Source organism: Squalius cephalus (assembly GCF_949319135.1).
Source record: "Squalius cephalus genome assembly, chromosome: 11".
Lineage (NCBI taxonomy): Eukaryota > Metazoa > Chordata > Actinopteri > Cypriniformes > Leuciscidae > Squalius > Squalius cephalus.
Genome location: NC_137132.1, coordinates 1546071 through 1566070, shown reverse-complemented (window position 1 = coordinate 1566070; position 20000 = coordinate 1546071). Strand labels below are relative to the sequence as shown.

The window sequence follows — 20000 nt, the reverse complement described above, 5'->3', positions numbered from 1 at the left end:
AAGTGATAATTATGAGAATAAAAGCCAAAAAGTCAAAATTATTACAAGATACAAAGTTATATCAGATATAAAAGTCATAATTATGACCAAAAGTTGAAATTATGACAAAGTTAACCGACATAAGTCATAACTATGAAATAAAAGTCATAATTATGACCAAAAAGTTGAAATTATGACACAAAAAGTTGAAATCATAAGATACTAAGTGATAATTGAGTACACAAGACAGAAATTGACAGTCAAAATTATTAGCCTACATAAGAAGTTGTAACTATAAGATACAAAGTCATAACTATGATATAAAAATCATATTTATGACAAAAGTTGAAATTATGAGATACTAAGTGATACTTGTGCGAATCAAGCCCAAAATTAATAAAAAGTCAATATCATGAGAGAAAAAGAGAAAACTATGAGATACTAAGTCATAATTATGACATATATATAATAATATAACAATATATTTTAAGATATTATGATATCACTGGTGATGTTTAGCGCTGGCTTTTGCCCTGCATGAACACGTGCCGATACAGCAAAAACACAACCGATCCGTAACACTTCATATGACAGCATGAGTTATTATGAATCATGTAATGCTTTATATCACATTATAGCTAATTTTGTGGGTTTTTGATAGTCGAACGCATGAACATACTTCACATTATTTGCAACTTGATGGACACAAATCAAAAGATCAAGTGATTCATGTCAAACGAGTGAATCAGTCTGAATCAGATTCAACACTCGAAACTAAACACTCAAATAGTCAAACTGAAATGGGCGATTCTGATTGGATGAGACACATTTAACATTATTTACTATATGTACTAAAAGTTGACTATGACATAAAAAGTTTAAATTATGAGATGCTACGTAATAATTACAAAAAAAAGCCAAAAATTATGACAAAAAGTCAAAATTATAACATAAAAAGTTGTAACTATAAGATATTAAGTCATAACTATGTTATACAAGTCATAATTAAAACAAAAAGTTAAAATTATGAGATACTAAGTGATACTTATGAGAATAAAAGCAAAAATTGACAAAAAGTCACAACTATGAGATATTAAGTCATAATTATGACATACAAATTTATGATATTACAACATATTTTAAGACATTATGCAATCTCTTAAAATATACTTCTCTTATTTTTTTTAGTAAAAAAACAAGATCACACAATTTTTTATAATTGGTTATTCTTGTTTTTATTTCTTTCATAATATAGACAGACTTACTGATTATTACCACCTGAAAAATTAGTAAATGATAAAAAAAAACTAACGTAAAATAATATTAAGGAGATCATAATAAGAGATATACATGATATATGCATACATAAACTGGATCTATAAGTAAAAGCACATGCAATATATTATTAAACTTAAAACGCACTCCTTTTATTTGGTCACATTTTTCAGGTCCTTTTATGAATTCTGTATTAATATGTAAACCATAAAGAACTAACCCGTTCAATAACCCGTTCCGCAGTAAAGCATCACACACACACACACACACACACACACACACACACACACACACACACACGCCTGCCTCTAACACAAAGAAATAGACAGAAATAAAAACATCACTGCACATCAAATTACACACAAACTCGCTCAACGGAACAAACATTTCCTTCTTCCCTCGTAAAATACAGTTTATCCACAAACACACAATCGATATCTGTACACGGGCGTCTTTGTGGAGCGGCCGAGTCCCCGGGCATTGTGGGTAATCGCCCAGATTATTGATAAAACCTTAAACGTGTCCGTCTAACAAATCTCAATCGATAGCGGACAAACAGAAAGAGGAAAACTAATAAAGAAATACAAGTCGAGCACGTCTCGTTCGCAGAGAGTCTCTCGTACCCACATAATAAATAGCATCATTTAGTGGTGTAATATCACACACACTTCCCTCGGGCTCTTTCTGCAGCTGGTGGCAGTGTGGGCCGGTTTGACCCCTAGGGGTCAGAGTTCACGCGCGGGTGATCAGTCACGTCCCGGCCCTGAGCTCGACTGGGGTGATAGATGAAGATGCGCACTGACCAGCCGCTCATCAGGGAAATAACGCGCTCACCTGCCCGTAGGTGTGTGTGTGTGTGGGGGGGGGGAACTTAAGAGGAGCACAACTGAAGAAAAATGTCCTCAGAAGTTCAAACAATCCTCATAGAGAAGAGGAGAGTTGCACTGTGATGCAACTAGACGCGTGATTTTTGTGATGCATTACATCACTAATCATAGTTTATAGTTATGCTTATTATTATTACCCAAAGAATTAAGGATTATTTTACTCAGCAAGATGCATTCAATTGATCTAAAGTGGCATTAAAGACATTTAGAATGTTGCAGAAGATTCAAATAAAACATTGTTTTGTTCATTCTATTCATCAAAGAATACTGAGATTTAAAATGTATCACTGTTTTCAACTGACAAAAAGTTGACAAAAAGTATTTATGAGACACTAAGTGATAATTATGAGAATAAAAAAAAGTCAATATTATGACCAAAACTTGCGATTATTACAAAACATTATGAGATACTAACTGATAATTATGAGAATAAAAGCCAAAACTTTTGACAAAAAGTCAATATTATGAGATAAAAAGTTTTAACTATAAGATACTAAGTCATAACTATGATATAAAAGTCATGATTATGACCAAAACTTGCGATTATGACAAAACATTATGAGATACTAACTGATAATTATGAGAATAAAAGCCAAAGATTGACAAAAAGTCCAAATTATTACATAAAAAGTTGTAACTATAAGATATTAAGTCATAACTATAAGATACAAAGTCATAACTATAATATAAAAGTCATAATTATCACAAAAAGTTGAAATTATGACAGTTAACTGAGAAACTAGGTCATAACTAAGATATAAAAAAGTCATGATTATGAAAAAAACTTGAGATTGATACAAAAACTTGTAATTCAAATTGTAAGTCAATATTATGAGATAAAAAGTTATAACTATAAGATACTACATCATAACTGATATAAAAGTCAAAATTATGACAAAAAGTTTAAATTATAACAAAAAGTTGACAAAAAGTAATTATGAGATACTAAGTGATAATTATGAGAATAAAAGCCAAAAATGGACAAAAAGTCAATATTATGACATAAAAAGTTCTAACTATAAGATACTAAAACATAACTATGATATAAGTCATAATTATGACAAAAAGTCTCAATTATGACAAAAAACGTTGACACAAAAAGCAACTAAATGATTAAACTTAGTGATAATTATGAGAATAAAAGCCAAAAATTGACAAAATGTCAATAATATGAGATAAAAAGTCACAACTATGAGATACTAAGTCATAATAATGACATACAAATTCAAGATATGATAATATAACAATATATTTTAAGATATTATGCTATATCTTAAAATGTGCTTCTCTTATTTAGTTAGAAAACAACTGATTTACATTACATTAATATTTCACTGTTTTTACTGTATAAAAAGCAGTAAATAAAATGAAAGCAGCCTTGATGAGCAGAAGAGACTCTTTCAGAAACCTTTAATGTAGAGCACTTCTATACATATATATATATATTATTATTAATAGTGAGTTCTGTTTTCATGTTGATGTTAAATGCTGTCTGTGTGATGTAGTGATGTTCATATTTCAGGGTTCGAGGAGGACAGACACACAGTCGCTCCTGTAATCTCGTTCTCATTGCATTAGCATGGCGCTGTCTCACACTGATGATGTCATCGCTGTGATAGATACACCTCGTCGCGACTCGCGGCGCTGCTCTGTCTGAGGGGGCGTGGCCTCGTTCCACTGAGACTTATGGGTAATGCGCTCCACGCCATAATCCAATTTCTCGGCATCAAAACGAGCGATTTTGTTCTTTGTTTCGGGTCATTTCTGTCACTTTAATCTAAAAATGCATCTGCTCCAGAAAACATCCAGTGATTTATAGAACGTGTTGAAGCTTAAAGTGAGTGTGTGACCGCACACCAGACATCAGACGGAGACACGGCGTATTTAAGAGTTACACAGCGCGAGTGTGTGTGTGTGTGCGCGCCCCGAGGCTATAATAACACACTCATGTAAATCACATCACACACACATTCCTGTCACCTCTCATGTGTGGGTCACATAACACACTCCAGAGGTCAAAGGTTAAGCCTGGCGGCCTCAGGCGAACAGGAAGAAACGCTGCTCTATATTAGACAGAGAAAGAGAAATACAGAGTTTTTCTGCTCCAGCAGGTGAAAATGAAAGTCACTTTTACTCATTATTAATACTTAGTACTAGAGGTTTGAGCACATCCCTATTTCATAACTCCATATTTTGTCGATAACAACAATAATTGATGATATTTAGCTGTATTTTGTAACTTTTCTGTTATTTGGCCCTTAAATTCTTTTGTTTCTTACCTGTAAAAGGGTATTTTTCTAAGCTTATTAGATGTATGAATGATCTTTTATGTCACATTCTTACATTTAATCAATAAATTAGATTAGAATAATAAGACACTATAGGCTGTTAACAATCGAATGAAAACCAAATCAATTTAAGAAGCATTTGCACTGATCACAACTGCAGAAATAATGCTATGAGATTACGGTTTAAAATAATATTTTGAATTCTGAAATCTGAAATTAACTATTTTAAAAATGATACTTTAAAGGTCCCGTTCTATGTGATCCCATGTTTCAAACTTTAGTTAGTGTGTAATGTTGTTGTTAGAGTATAAATAATATCTGTAAAATTATAAAGCTCAAAGTAATGCCAAGCGAGATATTTTATTTAACAGAAGTCGCCTACAAAAAACGGCTCGATTGGACTACACCCCTCTACTTCCTTCTTTAGTGATGTCACTAGAACCGTAACCTCCGCCCACAGGAACACAGGCGTATTGATGGCGAAATGTCAACAGACGTGGTTGATGTTTATCTATAATCGGATACCGTAAAAGTTTAATTCGAAGTTGTTAGTTTGCTCTGTCCATTTCACCACGGACTGTTTTTCTAACCTGGGATAATATCAAGCAGGGAAATAACCTTCTCTCAGCGTCTCATACTGACGAAGGGGGCAATTTCAACTATATTCCAGCAAGCGGTAAGTAGTGATTTACTATGGAAGTAGCGATCAACTTCACATCGTTTCTCTTAGTAGGATGAAAATAATCTTACTTAAACTGTGATTAATATACAGAAAGCGATCAAAGAACAATCCCTTTCCAATCGGCCAAGCTGTCAATCACACAGCGCGGGTTTATATGGACTCTTGCCAAAACTCGTTATGAAATCAATGACGCTGTTACACTGCACAACGAAGAAGCATACTGTATTTATATACCTCATGTTTGCATTGGTGAAAGCATTAGTGTGAGTGCAGAAACTGCGTTGCAATGATAAGATCATTCACGCGATCAACAGGCTGTCATCTGCTCAATGCTCATCACTGCAACCTTTTATGTGATGGGAATAGATCTAAATACTTAAAAAACTTCTCACGATTCGTTAATCCCGATAGCTGTAATAGTAAAAACGTATAATAGCTGTAATAGTAAAAGTTTTCCAGATAGTTCCACATGTAATGCCAGATATTTCATATGCAAGCATGTCAGCCAATCACAGCAGAGGGCGTTAACACTGAAGTCTCACAGCAGCCAATCACAGCAGAGGGCGTTTACACTGAAGTCTCACACAGACACGCCCCTTCAAACAGGGTGTTCAAACCAGGGAATGAAATCAGGCTAGGAAATATGCCTTTTATTTCTAAATTATAAAAATTTTTGATCTAAAAAACATACTAACATTATAAGGGCACCCCTGGAAGCATTATTAAATAATAAAAATAATCCATGGAATGGGACCTTTAACATTGATTTTAAAAGCGCCAGTAGGTGGCAGCAAGTCACTAGCCGCGTATTCCATTACCCTTCAAATTGCGCAAATTGAAATTGCGAATTGAAAATACGCCCAAAGGAAACACGTCAATTTCACGTCAGGTTTTTCAGGCAATTTGAAAAATAAATATTTTGCAGAACTGCAATGGAAACAGTTTTTGCGCATTTACAGGTCACCTGACGTAGATGACGCGGTGTGTTTGGACAGAATACGAGACAGAGCTCTTTATTAAATTCATAAAAGACAAAAGAATTACAGGAATAATGGATTCTAAAGCTCAAATAAATGCCACAATCAAGACATCGAAGCGGAAATGAGGGAGAAACACCCAGAAACACCTCATACTGTATGTGCCGCTCACAAGTATAATAAGGGTCGTTCCTCACCATTAATGCTTTGAAAACACACATACATCTCCTTTGATTAATAATAATGGCCAGTGCAGTGGCTGGGATTAGTACATAAACCCACCAACGTCCGTTGCCATGATTTTTGGAATGATTTTACTTATTGCGAGAGGAAAAATTAAAGTTTTAGTCGCATAACATCAGTTAATGGAAACGCCGTCATTTCGGAATAGTTTTTTGTCGACATTTAGAAAAAAATCTCAAAAGTTTTGCGCAAATCTGTAATGGAAACGCGCCTACTGTCTTAATGAGTGAGTCGTTGAATCATTCACTCAACCGATTCATTCATGAACGGAGCAAGCGAAAGCCTTTATGAATAGATCATAGAATCAACTGGAATTGAACTACAATATTGTGTCTAAAATGTAACACATATTAACTTGTTTATTGAACTGTTGTATAAATCAATCTCACGTTTGCAATAGTGCTGATATTGCACGACAAAACATCACTCTTGCTCATGTGATAATGCGTAACTATATCATATAGAAATAAGACAAACTCATCAAACAGCATTTTTGCCCCATTTACTGAATTTCAGGCTCATTTTAACTGCAAAATAACAACTAATCTACATCACACAGTGGAAGAGCGCAATCAAAGTTTTCTTTTTACTTGATTATAAACTTGAAAAAAGTGCACTCTCTTATAATTATTTATAAAAAGTAAAGATATATATTGCTGATTATCTTACACTAGTATACACTATAGGGCTGTTATACCAATTAAAGGAAATCAGTATAAACACAATCCATGTTATGAGATTAATGTTCCAATTAATGATATTTTGAATATAGAAATATGAAATGTTGGGAAAAATGAAGTGATACTATTATATATGAAACTAAAACAGACAGTAGGTGGCGGCAAGTCATAAGTGAATCATAGAATCATTCACTCAACCGATTCATTCAAACCGGCTGATTCATTCAAGAAAGAAGCAAGTGTCTATTGGCTTCATGAATGAGTCATTTTATCATTCACTGACCCGATTAATTTAGATACAGTGAATCATTCAAGAAAGAAGCAAGTGTCTATTGACTTTATGAAGGAGTCATTGAATCATTCACTGACCTGATTAATTTAGATACAGTGAATCATTCAAGAAAGAAGCAAGTGTCTATTGACTTTATGAATGAGTCATTTTATCATTCACTGACCCGATTAATTTAGATACAGTGAATCATTCAAGAAAGAAGCAAGTGTCTATTGACTTTATGAAGGAGTCATTGAATCATTCACTGACCTGATTAATTTAGATACAGTGAATCATTCAAGAAAGAAGCAAGTGTCTATTGACTTTATGAATGAGTCATTTTATCATTCACTGACCCGATTAATTTAGATACAGTGAATCATTCAAGAAAGAAGCAAGTGTCTATTGACTTTATGAAGGAGTCATTGAATCATTCACTGACCTGATTAATTTAGATACAGTGAATCATTCAAGAAAGAAGCAAGTGTCTATTGACTTTATGAATGAGTCATTTTATCATTCACTGACCCGATTAATTTAGATACAGTGAATCATTCAAGAAAGAAGCAAGTGTCTATTGACTTTATGAAGGAGTCATCGAGTGATTCAGATACAGTGAATAATTCAAGCCCGAAACAGCGCTGTGTGTTTTCTGCTTTGTTTATTTTTGTTGACAATATAGAGCAAAAACAGTCAAAACTGACAATGCTGTGTCTAAACATTTGTCAGTTTATATATTTTATTGAACTGTTGTATTAAATGAATATCACATTTTGCAATCGTCCTGGCATTCGGGAAACTAGCTCTTTTGCTCGTGTTATATTGCTTATGAACAGAAAACACAAGAACTCATACAAGGGCAATTCATATGTTTAATTTTGGGGCATTTGTATTAATTTTGGTGGCATTTACGACCTTGCATGACGTTATTTTACATCAACGCCAGACTAGTTTGCTTGTTGTTAAGCTCAATGGAGGGCTGTTCCCCGAGTTAGACTGTCTGTGTTGAGATTTCCTTCTGAAACGTGTGTGTTTTCTCACCTGCGTCCAGCAGAATCCGGACGGTCCGCAGGTCATCGGCCAGAGCGGCGTAATGCAGAGCCGTACATCCACGGAAAGAAGCGCGACTGCTCAGACGATTACTGAACTCGTCCTCTCTGCTCACCAGCACTGACACACACACACACACACACACACACACACACACACACACACACACAGAGTCGTGATCATCAGGTAATTCCAGTGCTGCTTTACTAAACATCAGAGATCATTAAAGCTGCAGTCTGTAAGATTGACAGCTAGTGGTGGAAACAGGTACTGCAGTCCAAATTCAAAATATGGGAGTGGTGATATTCATGGTTTCCCCGCCTCCTCAGACTCGACAATCGAGCACACGCAACAGGAACGAGCGCAATTGACAATGAAAATTGTCAACATGCAGTATCACAGACCAAAACAAAAACACACAAAACACAGAAACACACATTTCAGAGTAAAATAACTGGCTGTAGACGTGTTTTTCAGATAAATGAGTAGCCTATCTTAGCATGTTTCCTCAATATATGCAAACATATTATGGTATTATTGTGCTTTAGTAGAGTGAAAAAGTTACATCCAGCACCTTTAAACTACAGGAACCAACTGCTGAATAATAACGGATTCAGACCTCATCAAATCATGAGAAGAAACTACGACAGTAACACCGAACGATGGTAAAACTAGATCGAGAGACATGTAATCGCGCAATTCATGTTACTAATTAATAGAATAATTTATTTAAATTTTGTTGCTGATTATTAATTTACAATTGTACACCATTTACGTCTTTTTCTATGATGAATTCACTTTATTTTATTATAAAAAAAAACACTTTATCTGCTCATGAAATCAGAATGTAAGTATTGTGTCTTCCAGGTCAAGTCTATATTTTTAAGCTTAGAAATGCAAATATACTCATGAAAGATGACAATAATAATTGATTTCAGACGTTTTACCGGCTCATCAAATCTTATCACTTATATGAAGAAAAAATGACAATAACACAGACGGTAATAAAACCAGATTCAGACGCAAAGAAAGACATTTAATTGTGCAATTCATGTTACTAATTAATATAATAATTTATTAAAATTTTGTTGCTGATTGTTAATTTCCAATTTTACACCATACAGTCTGACATTTTATTTGAATTCACTTTTTTAAACGAGTTTAAAGAACTCATGAAATCAGAATTCAGGAAAAGTCAATATTTTTATGATCATAATTGAATAGATGATCAATAATAATTGGTCGTTTGCATAATTTCCATTACTAAGTAATATCATAATTTATTCAAATGTAAAATAAATGTTGCTGATTATTCATTTCCAATTTTACGCCATACAGTCATTATATTTAATAACATTTTTATTAATTAAAGAGCTCATGAAATCAGATTGTGAGTCTCAATTATGCTTTCTGTTTTAGAGCCCCTCGTGACTGGAACAGCCTTCCTGCATCCATTCGTTCGCTTACTTCTTTTCCTATGTTCCGAACTGCTTTGTTAACACATCTTCAGAATATTTGTCTATGTTTCTAGCATTTCAGATTTAGCATTGATATTGTCATGTTATGTATGTTTTTATTCAGTATATGAATGTCTATCTGTGATGGGTGGGGATAGTGAGAGCTTGTGTGTGTGTGAGTGCGGGCGGGCGTGTGTGTCCGTGTGGTGCGTGTGAAAGTGTGTGAGTGCGTGTGTTTAGTTTTTTTTTTTTTTTTTTGTATTGTTGTATTATTATTTTATTATTGTTATGACTTTTTTGTCTTATTTGATTGTATCTACTCTGTTGTTTTGCTGTTTTTTGTTGTTTGGACATGATCCTGAGGACCCCCATGAAAACGAGATGTTTCATCTCATGGGGTTGATCCTCTAATAAATGTACATAAATAAATAAATAAATAAATAAATATGCAAATACACTTATGAAAATTAGGGATGCACCATATCGATATCGGCCGATAATGATCATTTTTGATGTTGTCGTTATCGGCCTGATAAGAAAATCTGTCCGATATATTAAAGCCGATCAATAATGTATTATTTCCTTCAGCCGAGACGCTTCAGATGCGCACTGTTCAACTTGATGGGTTTGGATTGCTTGAAATATGATGGAAATCACTTCAAAAAAGGAAAATACAGTGAAAGTGCAGCACAAATCTGTCATATCGGCTACATAACATCATAACGAGAACATTATAATTGTGTGTTTGGGTTTTTAATGGTGAGACTTTTGTTTTTGTTATCAGGCTCTCAAAAATTATCTAAAAATTTGGATTTAGATTTATCGGCCAATATATCAGTTAATATATCGGTTATCGCTTTCAAGTATAAAGAGTTATCGGTACGGCCAAAATGTTCATATCGGTGCATCACTAATAAAAATATATAACTATTTAGGGAAAACTGGCTCCAAAAATATCATCAAATGTCAAAATATCAAAATGTCAACATCATCCTGTACTCAAGGGCGTTCCACTTGTCCTGCCCAACTTCCTGTTTTAACAGGAAACAGAAAGCAAACTACTCGTTTACTCCATCTGGGCTATTCTTGTGTTATTATTTTCATCTGATTTAATCTGCACTGCGAAGCAAAACACTGAAACGGAGTCACAGACAGACTGAGAGTGTTCAACGGCGTTCTTAAAAACAAGACAAACCGTTTAAATTAAGAACAAACGCATGTAAAACGGCTTGCATAAAGCGTGCAATTATTCCCCAGTGCGGACGCACACAGATAAATCATAAAGCAGCAACAGTGTTTTTCTTCTGTCCATGCACAGAAACATATTTTCTCTCTGGGCTGCTGTCAGGCGGGTCGTCACGAGTAACTAATGTCTGAGAGCCAGATAATCACAACTAAACCCAATAAACCGTCAGACGACCAGAGCCCAGCGATCCATCACACACACACACACACACACACACACGGTCGCATGGAATATTCTCATATTACACACACACACACTCACTCACTCACTCTCATTCATCATGGTGCTTCAGGGAAAGATGCTCCTTCAAGACCAAAAAACTGCCAACAAAACAAATGTGAGTAATATACATACAGCAGCCAGATATGACAAGCGTGAACGCTGCACGTGTGTGTGTGTGTGTGTGTGATGAAAAACACTTACAAATATCATGCTGCTAAATAAATCGTGTGCCGATATGCAAACAGCACAAAATGAGTGCGTTAGAATTGATCTCTGTAATAACACACACTCCTGCTGTTTACATGTGTGTGTTTTATGAATAACAATGAAGATTATGATGATGACGGTGAAGCATCACATATTAATGTTCGTCGCCTCACCCTCTAATGAGTGAACGCCCTTCTCTCGAGCCGTCTCGTACACGCTGTTGAAGTCATCGCCCAGGTTTGGATCGGCACCCGCCTCCAACAGGACCTTCACAACACTGACACACACACACACACACACACACACACGATCATTAACAGTGTCATCTCAGTATATGAATACAGTGAGACCACACTGCACATGTTTAAGGTGATCTGATTGATTTTAAAGCAGTGAATAACACTTTTCTGACTGTTTATCTAAATATGTTCATATTCATAACTTGAGTTTGTGACATACAGTGACGTAAACCTTTAGAGACCCGCTCAAGCTGCTTTTAGCCATTAGGCACAGAGAAAATATCAAACCTTTTACATATTTAAATCAGATCATTTCCAACACACATTTATGTTTAAAAAAATACATTTTGGGAACACTTTACATTAAGGTCCCTTTAGTTTAACTAACATTGACAATATCTAAGTTAAGTTAGTTATTAGTCTAGTCAATAAAAAAATACAACTGTTCAGTGTTCATGTTAGGGTTTATTATTATTATTATTATATGAAGAAACATTCACATGACAAACAGACAAACAGAGAGACATTCATTAATAATAATGAATAAAAACAGCACATCTGCACATTATTTGTATTAATGTTCAATATTTAGAAAATTATTGCAGAAATTATTATTTATGATTATAGTTATTTATGAATATAATTATTTATTATATTATTAATTATTAGTTAGAAAATTTCTGTATCACATTATTTGAAAAAATGATTGTTCGATGTTTAGAAAATCAATGCATCACATTGTTTAAATAATGATTGATCAATGTTTAAATCATTATTTCATCACATTATTTGAATTATGATTGTTCAATGTTTAGATCTTTATTTCATCACATTATTTGAATAATTGATTTTTTCAATATTTGATTTTTTGAATGACTTCAATATTTGAAGATGATTGCATCACTTGAGAATGATTGTTCAATATATAGAAAGTGATTGCATGACATTATCTGAATGATTTTTCAATATTTAGAAAATTATTGCATCACATCATTTGAATGATCATTTAATATTTAGAAAATTATTATTTGAATAATGACTTGAATATTTAGCCTCATTATTAGAATAATGAATGTTCAATATTTAGATTTTTTTTGCGTCACATTTGATTAATGACTATTGAATATTTAGAAAATGATCATGCAACAATATTTAAACAATAACAGTTGAATATTATTACATCACCTTATTTGAATAATGAAAGTGTTTTACATTGAACATGAAAGTTGAACAACAAGCATTCACACGCCATACAGACAGAAACTCTGCATAGTGTGTATGAACGACGAGTCGGGACAGATTGGGTCGGGTCAAGTGTGTGTGTGTGTGTGTGAGGGAGGGCCACTGTTGTCATGGAGACGCTGCTGGCCCGAAACCATTCGGGTTCCAGAACACTTGAGTTAACGGAACACACACTCCCAATGCAAACACGACCGTGACACACACATGACTTCACACACACAAGCGTGATGCTTAAATCTGGACATGAAGGCACTAAAACTCTGAGATTCTGAAGCGTAGGATCTCAGGAGAAAGAGGCGCCGGACGATGTTCTCAGGGTCACGATGTTTATGCATGAGATGTGGTGTGTTTTAAGGGGAAAACGGGCCATATGTGTGAGACCAAAGAGTAGTGACCCTGAGCAAAGCACAAACACAAACACAACAGTGTGTGTCGAGTCCCCGGAAGAGTTCGAGAGCACAGAAAGGGCTAGGATTCTTCACTGAGAAGTGTGTGGTTTTTCTGCTCGTTATTCTGAATAAAACTCTTTTATAAACTAAAAAAAACACAAAAAAACACACACACACACACACACACACAAATGCAATTAAATAAAACACAACTTAATTCATTTACACACAGTTGAACAATCACAGTTACGACTGTTCTGGCCCTAAAACCAAACTGGATATAAGAGACAGTTGTAAAATAGCTCATATATTTATGTGGTAGTAAAACATTCAAGAAAACACAAAAAAATACCACGTTTAAAACAGTTTTCATTAAAAGAAAGATGATTCAGACGGTCAAAACACGACATGATGGCAGAACATACGGACACACACCTGCTTCTGTGAACCTGTGTTTACTAAACACACCTCAGGCTGGGCTGATCCTTCCGCTCACACACACACACACACACACACACACACACACACACACACACACACACACACACACACACACACACACACAGCTGTCCAGGGCATATCTGTATCTGACAGGTGGTACGAGTAAAGGTCAAAGTTCATCTGTGTTTAAGTGTTAGTGAAGATACTTTACAAAACTACATGGTTTAAACTAGTTCAACTAGCCAATCCGCATATTTAGTTACACTGGTTATTTACACAGCTACACAACTAAACTAACTCAGCATTATCTTTAAATATTTAACTATAGTATGAGTAAAATATTTATACTTTATACTATATAATATTAAAGATATATAATTAATATAAAATTAGAGACAGATATACACTTAAACGGATGATTTTACAGTAATACAACTAGAAAACACTAATTTATAGAATTGAATCGAAAAATAACTACAGTGAATTGGGAATTATTTTAAATATTTAACTATAATAATAATAATAATAATAATAATAATAATAAAAAATTGCAATTCAATTAGTATTTTTCTATGACAAAACATTGAGGATCTCAATTAGGGTGACGAAATAATCTTAAACAGATGATTTCACACTAAACACCCTAATTTATAGAACTGAATTGAAAAATAACTACACTATATTGGGCGTAATCTTTAAATATTTAACTAATCAATTAATTTCTGCAATTCCAATCAGGGTTTATCTGGCACTAAACAATCTTATTTAGGGTGACAGAATTAAACAAATAAATGTATACTAAACATAATTAATGCAATTAGAAAATAATTTAAAGAACTGAATATAAACAACAGAGACTCAAATTAATGACCATTTTTAACAAGTTAATTTACAGCACATTTAGTTTGTACTGATTGAACTGCAAAACAACATGATATGATCTGATAATTACCAATTCAATGTAGTTATTTTTCAATTCAGTTCCAGTTCTAGTTTCATTAATTGTGTTTAGTGTAACTTCATCTGTTAGATTCTGTAACAAATAGGGCTGTCAAACGATTAATCGCGATTAATCACATCCAAAATAAAAGTTTGTTTTTACATAATACATGTGTGTGTACGGTGTATAATTATTTTCTATATATAAATACACACACATGCATGTATATATTTAAGAAATATTTGCATGTATATACTGTGTATATATATTTATATTATATATAATTTATATTATATATAAATATGTTATATATAAATAACACATTTTCTTAAATATATATATATGCATGTGTGTGTATTTATATATAGAAAATAATTATACTCCGTACACAGACATAAATTATGTAAACACAAACTTTTATTTTGGATGAGATTAATCGCGATTAATCGTTTGACAGCCCTAGTCACAAACCACCATTCTAGTAAAACTAACTCGGCATTATCTTTAAATATTTAACTATAATACAAGTAAAATATTTATACATTATTCCATATAATATTTATACTAAATATTTAATTTTTGCAATCCTATTACCATTTATCTGGCACAAAACAACGAGGATCTAAATTAGAGAGAAGATATACACGTCAACGGATGATTTTACACTAAAGACAAGTAATACAACTAGAAAACACTAATTTATAGAATTGAATCGAAAAATAACCAGGTGGTCAAAAACGTAAACTTTTTGAGTATCTGTACTTTACTTGAGTATTATTTTTTCTGGAAACTTTTTACTTTGACTTCACTACATTTGAAAGACAAATATCGTACTTTTTAATGTAACGTCAATCAGGGCATGATTATTTTCATCTCTATAACGAGATTGTGTTTTTTTTTTGCAGGCTATAGCCTATCAGTAATCACTCTTCTAGGGTCACGTGTCGTGAAGTTCAGCGATTTCCCATCGTTTTATTTGAACACTAATCAACTGGTGGCAAAAATGAGAAGACAGATCCTCGGCGCATCCATGGCAAACACAGCTCTTTCTGTTTCGCTGTTTGTTAAAGCAGTTTTGCTGTTACACAGATATGGTTGTGTTAATGGGATTTTTATAGACCACTTGATTCAAATGTGCATGAATGGATACACATAGATGTGTACTTCTTTTGTTTGGGTGGTAGGAGTGTTAAAGGGAACACTTTCTCTGTGTGTAAGTGCTATAATCGGTGCTTTTACCAACATAGAAACGTGAAAAGTGAAACCCAGTAACTGTGTTCTGGTGAGCTTTTCTCTGCAAGCATGTTATAAAATAAGCCGATCAGATTTCACTCTCCTTCTGACGTATGAAGAGGATCTTATTATAATATTACCGGCCCTTATTCTGCACGATATTGAAGAAAAATGCAATATAACTATTAAATAATGCAATATTCGATATGCGATACGATAATGCTTAAACTGTGTAAAATAAACTTAAATTATCTTTAAAATATATTTTAAATTATACAACCTACACGTGTTTCACATTCTTTTTGTGACGAGAAAACATCCCTACAACTTCTGAAAGTGAACATCAGTGTTTTACTGTAGCATAAGAAGTGTTATTTTAACATCAGTGTAAACCACAGGGTTCAGGTTATCCTACTTTAGGGTTATTTAACAACAGAAACTGAATAATCAAACATAAAAATAAAACACTGCTTAGTTTTCACTGTATGAATTAAATATACACTGATTCTTATTAAAGCTACAAAAGTTATTCAGCCGAGAGCAGTGAGTGATTTTCTCTTCGTCTTTTGTTCATGACCAGTTATTGCAAGCCGTTGCGAGATGCATATTGCGATATATACATTTGCGATATTTCGATAATTTCTATATATTGCGCAGCAAATCTGCACGTTTACACACACGTCACAACATTTGGTTTGCAATGGCAAAAGATGGGAGTAAAGCATGAAGCTGTTCTGTGGTTGAGCACAGACGAGCACTGAACACTATTGACCAGAACATGTCACCGCTGTCTTATAAAGACCTCAGGAACTGTGGACACTTGTGGAGAAGTTAAACATGATGATGAGATGATCAGTGTAACTCCACAACAACTACAGAAATGTCTCCACTAACATTCAGAAGCTCTTCCTGAGTCTCTCCGTAAGGCTGCACTCGCTACTGGTTATTCTGGGATTCTGGATGAGGGAGATTGGCCTGTTCTGTTATTGCCGGAGTTTCTGAAGCTCGTGTATAGACTCCGCCCTCTTCTGAATGGAGGCGGAGCTAAAGCTCATTTGCATTTAAAGGGAAACACACAAAAATGGGCAACTTTGACAAGCTATAATAAATTATCTGGGGGGAATTTATGGGACATAATATGTCACCTTTAAATATATAAAAAAACGGCTTGTCAATTCAGTTGTTTAATTTCTATAGGCTTTATAACATTCTAAAAGCTCTTATTTCCACAGATACTTTAAACTGGTCAGTGTATTCACTAGGTTGCTTCAGAGGCATAAGGTACTGTATTACATACAACAATGCAACAACAACAATAAAACAATGTATTGACGTTTACTTTTGATACTTAACTACTTTTAAAAACAAGTACTTCTGTACTTTTTAGGGGTGTAACAATATATAGTGTCACAATATATTGCGATATATTGTTGTGACACTATATTTTAGGGGTGTAACAATATATAGTGTCACAATATATCGCAATACAAAAATGCAACAATATGTATTGTGGATAGTTCACCCAAAATAAAAATTACTGTGCAAGACAAAAATTCATGTTTTAGAGTTTTAGTGTCAGTACTACTTTAAACTACTATATATAATGTTGAATATAATGTGTAATAATGCAATGGGGGAATATTTGTGGGTCCTGATAATGCCAAAAGTCTTTTGTTACCAGTTAAAAGTGGCCTACATTATTTTAATTATATCTAGTCAGAGAAAGCAAGCATATTCATCTACAATAATTCAGTATTTTCAGCTTCAGAATCATGAATATTGTTATGCTGGCGTCTCTATTGTCCTGTGCTTTGGGTTTCAGCACCAAGTCCAAGACTATTCATTTTCACCCATAATGTCATATCAAATTTAGCATTTTAATCAACAGTAAATCTTCTGTTAACCTTTTATCATATGTCTTGGAGTATCGCAATAATATCGTATCGTGAGTTCAGTATCATGAGGGTATCGTTACACCCATAGTACTTTTACTTAAAGTTCTTTACAACTTTTACTTGTAACGGAGTAATATTTGACCAGGAGCATCTGTATTTCACTCAAGTAAGGAAGTTACTGTCTGACAGATGTGCTCAACTTAGTAACGCCACTGCTTTCAGGTCTCTAAAAGAGAACATTTATCCTAATCGAGTGGTAAATCATTACAATATGCTGCAATGATATGAATATGAGCGCTTGTTTCATACTAAAGTTCATCCGTTGCCCTCATTAAAAAAGCATGCCCTGTTCCCACTCACTCCAGAATAATCCCAGCACATTCCCACCATGACTGGCTCTTCTCAGGCCCTAAATGAGGGATAATCCCCCTCTCCAGAAGCCCTCGCTCCCTCACTTCTGCTCTCTTTATCCTCGAGTGAGCTTCGTGTCGCTGGATCGGAACGGTCAACACGGGTTCCTCTTCATTGCGGGTCATTGTCCACGTGAATGGACAGATCTGGGTGGTGGCCGTCGCTGGGTTAAGAGTGCAAACAGTCTCACACACATCAAAGCTCAGCAAACACCTCAGTCTAAGGCATATCCTTCTCGCTTTTAAAAGAGAAACAGTCTCAGACTTTGATCACGGTCTGAGCGTCTGTCCCGCCACCAAATACTCAACAACTCGACAATACACGTGCAGATCACAAATTACATGAACGTTAAAATGCAAAATCGAACTGTATTATCGACAACTCTAATCCGCTAAACGTGACTCGAAGGAATGAAGGTATTAGGATATTATAATGTGTACATGCATTCGGATCTAAAATCACAGATAATCTGGGACTTAAACCTGGAAGTTCTAGGATTCTGAAAAGTTTAAAACAAAACAAAGTTGTGTAGATTATATATTCAATTTGCAAGATTGTATTGGTTTCCTTCAATTATGCTCCTAGATGACATCACTGAACAAGTGCACATTTTCCCAAGTTTACTGAAAATGCACTTTTTAAAATTTATACAATATATATATTTTACAAACTAATTTTATAAAATAGCCACATGTCTAACCGATTAGGATATTATAATATGTATTTGTGTGTATATATATATATATATATATATATATATATAAAGTTAGGGTTAGAAATTATGTAGGGTTAGTTGGGGTTAGAAATTATTTAATGCCAATAATTGGCATTAAATTATTATTATTTAATTAAGTTTTAAGTTTATATATTTATTGTAAAATTACTAATTAAAAAACTAATTTGGACTGCTAAATAGCCACATGTCTAAACAAGCTGTGTTCCAAATTTTAAGTTGATATAGCAAAAATTTCGCCGTTTCCTTTGTAAACACAAAACCAGTCACATGGATACATTTTTTGAAATTGAGATGTATACATCATCTGATAACTGAATAAATAAGCTTAACACTGATGTATGGTTTGTTAGGATAATATTTGGCCGAGATACAACTATTTGAAAATCTGGAATCTGAGGGTGCGAAAAAATCTAAACATTGAGAAAATCGTCTTTAAAGTTGTGCATTTATGTTGGCGATTGTGCTGCATTCACTCACAAAAATAAATGTTTTATATATTTACGGTAGGAAATTTACAAAATATCTTCATGGAACATGATCTTTATTTAATATCCTAATGATTTTTGCCATAAAAGAAAAATGTATAATTTTGACCCATACAATGTATTGTTGGCTATTGCCACAAATATACCCGTGCGACATGTGACTGGTTTTGTGATCCAGGGTCACAAATGGTTTTCACTGGATGAATTTTGAGTATTTCTAGTGACATGATTACAGTCGTAAAGGACATCATTACATATTTCATATTTCAGATATTTCCCTCGTCTGACACACTTTGTTCAGCCTCCACTAATGAAATGATGATATAAAGTAAGTGTCTTAAAGTCCCCTTGTAGTGAAAATCCAGCTTTTAATGTTGTTTATGTGTCTATGTGGTGTTGAGGAGAACTCCGGTCAATTTTAACATTGAGCTCATTTTTTTGTAAATGTGGAGTGCTGTCAGTACAGAGAACAAGGACAAAAATCGGTGTTGCCTACACCGTGTTATCCTCTTTTTAAAATTTGCA

General features: G+C 33.9%; 1 protein-coding gene across 1 annotated transcript in view; it reads right to left on the bottom strand.

The window, feature by feature from the left end:
* clpb (ClpB family mitochondrial disaggregase) overlaps positions 1-20000 on the bottom strand; it is a 45433-nt gene that overhangs the window by 17832 nt on the left and 7601 nt on the right. The window contains exons 4-5 of the mRNA XM_079886540.1: positions 11638-11741; positions 8324-8452 (exon numbers count right to left, since the gene is read on the bottom strand). Of these exons, the coding sequence (XP_079742666.1) occupies positions 8324-8452; positions 11638-11741 (233 nt within the window). The remainder of the gene's footprint in view (positions 1-8323; positions 8453-11637; positions 11742-20000) is intronic.